Here is a 3,860-nt window from a genome sequence, read left to right on the forward strand (position 1 = left end):
AAGCTCAACTCCCCATACCTAGGCCACGGGCCCTGTGGCAGGTGAGGTTTACTCTTGGACTAGGTAGTCATGGCAGAGGAACACACAATATCCGAGGATGCACACAGCACATTGTGTTCTACAGATTTGACAGACTGGTGGTGAGGTCTCCTCATGACCACACAGGCAGGGCGTTAGCAGGTGGCTTCCTGTGGGTGTGTGAATATCCAACGTGCTTAACCATCGACATGTGTGTGTTTGTGTGTGTTTCAGGTGACCCAACAGTCAACCCCTGAAAAAGGCGGTCATAAAACCCCCAGCAGACGAAGATGATGGCACGTCGGGACCCCAAATCTTGGGCCAAGAGACTGGTGAGAGCCCAGACCCTCCAGAAGCAGCGGAGGGCCCCAGTTGGGCCAAGGGCTCCCCCGCCCGATGAAGAAGATCCCAGGGTAAGTCTAGCCCTGGATCTCTTGGGTATCGGGGTGGGGGTGGGGACGGGGGGAGGGGGTGTCACACGGTCCTCGGAGACTGGGTTGGATTCCAAAGAGTTCTGTCACCACCACCCAGGTTGCTTTTCCCATCCAAGGTGGGCGTGGCTTGGGACCTTCTCCCCAGCCCGATAGGTCCCTTGAGAAACTCTTGGGGGCAACCTCTCTTTCTACTTAGAGTCCTGTGTAGCCACGTTTGGCTGCGTTGTTGACATCGGGTTCACCATCGTGCCCCTTGGAACCTTGAGTCCTTCCTTTCAGAGTTCCTCCGTCACATGGGCTTTGGGAGGGAACATCGTATCCGAACTCTCCCAGCACTTAACGGCCCCCATGCCGGTGTCCCCTCTTTGGAATCCTTATTCAGCTCTGAATTCACAATCCGTCCCAATGTTGACGTGGGATCGCTGCCTGTGGCTTCAGCTCACTCACTGACATCACTTCCTTTCCACCCACAGCTCAAGTGCAAAAACTGCGGGGCCTTTGGCCACACGGCCAGAAGTACCAGGTGCCCCATGAAGTGCTGGAAGGCAGCCCTGGTTCCAGCGACCTTGGGGAAAAAGGAAGGGAAGGAAAACCTGAAACCATGGAAGCCCCAGGTTGAAGCCAACCCGGGGCCCTTGAACAAGGATAAGGGAGAGAAGGAAGAGAGACCAAGGTGAGCAATGGGAGGGGTTTTCACCACCCTTAGGGTACTGCCTCCTAAGGACATGGTGTCTCTGCACCTGCACACCGTGTGCCTTTCCGTCTCCGGGCCAGGGAAGGAACGCTGCAGAGAAATAGGCCGCAGCTCCGTGTCCTCCGGGGTTCCGCACCCAGGAGCTCCTTTGGCTCTGGGAGATTCAGGGACGGGGAGAGGCGGGGGCGCTTCGTGCAGGTTCCCCGCGACAGAGGGAAAAGCGATGGAATCCAAATCACAGTCCTTAGTTGGGAAGCCTAGAGGGCCACCTGGAGGATGGGAAGGTTGGCACGTGAGGGAAGGTGCAGAGGCGGAAAGGGCACCAGATGTCCATTTCTGTATCACAAAACACGGAGTGGGACTGGGCCCCAGACGGGGTTCTCCCTGTCTCCTGCGGAAAACCAGGGGGCACGGCCTGACCTTTTTCCGTTCTGCAGGCAACAAGACCCGCAGAGGAAGGCTCTCCTCCACATATTTTCCGGGAAACCTCCAGAGAAGCCGCTGCCGAATCGAAAAGGATCCACGGAATCTTCTGATTATCTGAGGGTGAGTGTCACCCCGGGCCCCTGGTCCTTTTCTCCTCTAGGTCACCCTGCTTGATTTCCTTTCAGCTTCCCGTCTGCGGGAGGAAATCGGGGAACCCCTCTTTCTTGCCTTCTTGGGGTCAGGGACTCCACGATCCTTCCAGGTCGATTTGATTGCAGGCGAAGGCATCTGAAGATGCCGTATTTCCTGTTGCTTCCTTTCTGTCCAATTATGGCAAGCCTGCCAACAACATGTTCCTAGCGGCATGAGGAAATTAGTCCCTCAGAGGCCCCAAACGTGGAGAAGGCTAAACCCAGGAACATGCACGTGTTCAGAGAAGACGTCCCGAGTACCCTTGAGCCACCAACCTGCCTTCGGAAGGGCATTAGTCCGTTCCACTTCATGGAAGGCTGAGTGGAGGCGCTTGGATCCAGTTAATGCCCAAGACGCGATCTTTTGAACAATGGTGTGCTTAGATCAGCTACACATAGCTCGAGAGCGCATCTTTCATGTGTCTTGTCCTGATCAGCACTCAGCTGGAGGGTCTGTCCCTACTTCCAAGGACCGCCTGTCGATACTGTACTAAGAATTTCATGGCGTGTGCACCTTGTCTTTGGATGTGCTTGATTTTCACGTTGGCTCCATGCTGAGGAACTACTTCTAACCTGTGTTGTTTCCTCTCTTTCAGGTTGCAAGCGGGCCAATGCCGGTCCACACAACCAGTAAGAGGCCGCGCGTGGACCCTGTCCCCGCTGATCGCTCAGCTACCGAAATGTCTGGCAGGGGCTCCGTCTTGGCTTCACTGTCTCCCCTCAGAAAAGCCAGTCTGAGCTCCTCCTCAAGTCTCGGACCAAAGGAAAGACAGACAGGGCCTGCGGCCGACATCCCTCAGCCTGCCGTCAGGCACCAGGGCCCCGAGCCTCTCCTCGTGGTGAAGCCGACACACTGCAGCCCTGAGGGTGGCTGCCGAGAAGTTCCCCAGGCTGCCTCCAAAACGCACGGCCCGCTCCAGGCCATCAGAACCCAGGCACAAGACAAACGTCCTGCGGTGACCTCACAGCCCTGCCCGCCAGCCGCCACACACAGCTTGGGCCTAGGCTCCAATCTCAGCTTCGGGCCAGGAGCCAAGAGACCTGCCCAGGCTCCGATTCAGGCTTGCCTGAACTTCCCCAAGAAACCAAGACTGGGTCCCTTCCAGATCCCCGAAAGCGCCATCCAGGGAGGTGAGCTGGGGGCCCCGGAGAATCTCCAACCTCCGCCAGCCGCAACCGAACTTGGACCAAGTACGTCGCCCCAGATGGACAGGAGGACACCGGCCCAGGTGCCCAGCGTCGACCGGCAGCCTCCGCACAGCAGACCTTGCCTGCCTACTACCCAGGCCTGCACCATGTCCCATCACCCAGCGGCCAGCCATGATGGGGCCCAGCCTCTCAGAGTGCTCTTCCAGAGACTGGAAAACGGACGCTGGAGCTCCAGCCTCCTGGCGGCCCCCTCATTTCCCTCTCCTGAGAAGCCGGGAGGCTTCCTCGCTCAGAGCCCTCATGTGTCAGAGAAGTCTGAGGGTCCCTGTGTTCGTGTCCCACCGAGCGTCCTCTATGAGGACCTTCAGGTTTCCTCCTCCTCAGAGGACAGCGATTCTGACCTGGAGTGAGACTGCAGGTGGCAGGGGCTCCTTGGCCTCCAGCTCCCGTGACTTGGAGGGGACTGTGGGACTGAGGAGTGCGGAGCAGAGAGCAGACTCTGTGCGGTGACTCCGATGCTCCCCGGCTGTGGCGCTTCTGTGGATGTGGGAGCCCGGGCCAGGCAAGGAGCAGGTGCAGGGAGCAGGTGCAGGGACTCTGCCTCATTGAATTCTGGTGAGGGACGTTGTAGTTCGCGTGGTTCTCCGGAAACGCGCCAGGGAAAGCTTCCGTGCCAGAGATTCGTTGCCTCAGAAACTGCGTGACGCACAAGAGACAGACTTCCGCTGGGACGTCAACAGGAAACTGGGGAATTACTGTGTATTTGCTCTCTAGATGACTGAATAAGGGAAAAGTTAGGGAACCCTGAGAGGTGCAGCCCTTCCGCTGTGCCCCGCCCTGAGAGCAGTGTTTCGGACGCTGGGAAGCGTGCTGTGCAAAGCGCTCTCGGGGTCTTTCCTCAGCCTCGAAAACTGGGCTCTGGAATGCCTTTGTACATATGTGTGTTTA

The 3,860-nt window shown here is 57.9% G+C and overlaps 1 protein-coding gene across 1 annotated transcript; it reads left to right on the forward strand.

Annotated features, from left to right (window-relative positions):
• The first annotated feature begins 308 nt into the window (after positions 1-308).
• Positions 309-3,322, forward strand: LOC129524371 (protein FAM90A15-like). Its single transcript, XM_055349757.2, has 4 exons — positions 309-431; positions 926-1,125; positions 1,584-1,692; positions 2,360-3,322. The coding sequence occupies exons 1-4, from the start codon at positions 309-311 to the stop codon at positions 3,320-3,322; spliced, it is 1,395 nt and encodes a 464-aa protein (XP_055205732.2).
• Positions 3,323-3,860: the final 538 nt, after the last annotated feature.

The sequence above is a fragment of the Gorilla gorilla genome, chromosome 7, assembly GCF_029281585.2.
Source record: "Gorilla gorilla gorilla isolate KB3781 chromosome 7, NHGRI_mGorGor1-v2.1_pri, whole genome shotgun sequence".
In the NCBI taxonomy this organism is placed as follows: Eukaryota; Metazoa; Chordata; class Mammalia; order Primates; family Hominidae; genus Gorilla; species Gorilla gorilla.

What these genes read in the sequence shown, in the direction of transcription:
- LOC129524371 (XM_055349757.2), top strand. Translation starts at nt 309, where the DNA reads ATGATGGCACGTCGGGACCCCAAATCTTGGGCCAAGAGACTGGTGAGA. An exon ending in CCGATGAAGAAGATCCCAGG is followed by an intron (nt 432 to 925) that starts GTAAGTCTAGCC and finishes TTCCACCCACAG; the next exon opens with CTCAAGTGCAAAAACTGCGG. An exon ending in GAGAAGGAAGAGAGACCAAG is followed by an intron (nt 1,126 to 1,583) that starts GTGAGCAATGGG and finishes TCCGTTCTGCAG; the next exon opens with GCAACAAGACCCGCAGAGGA.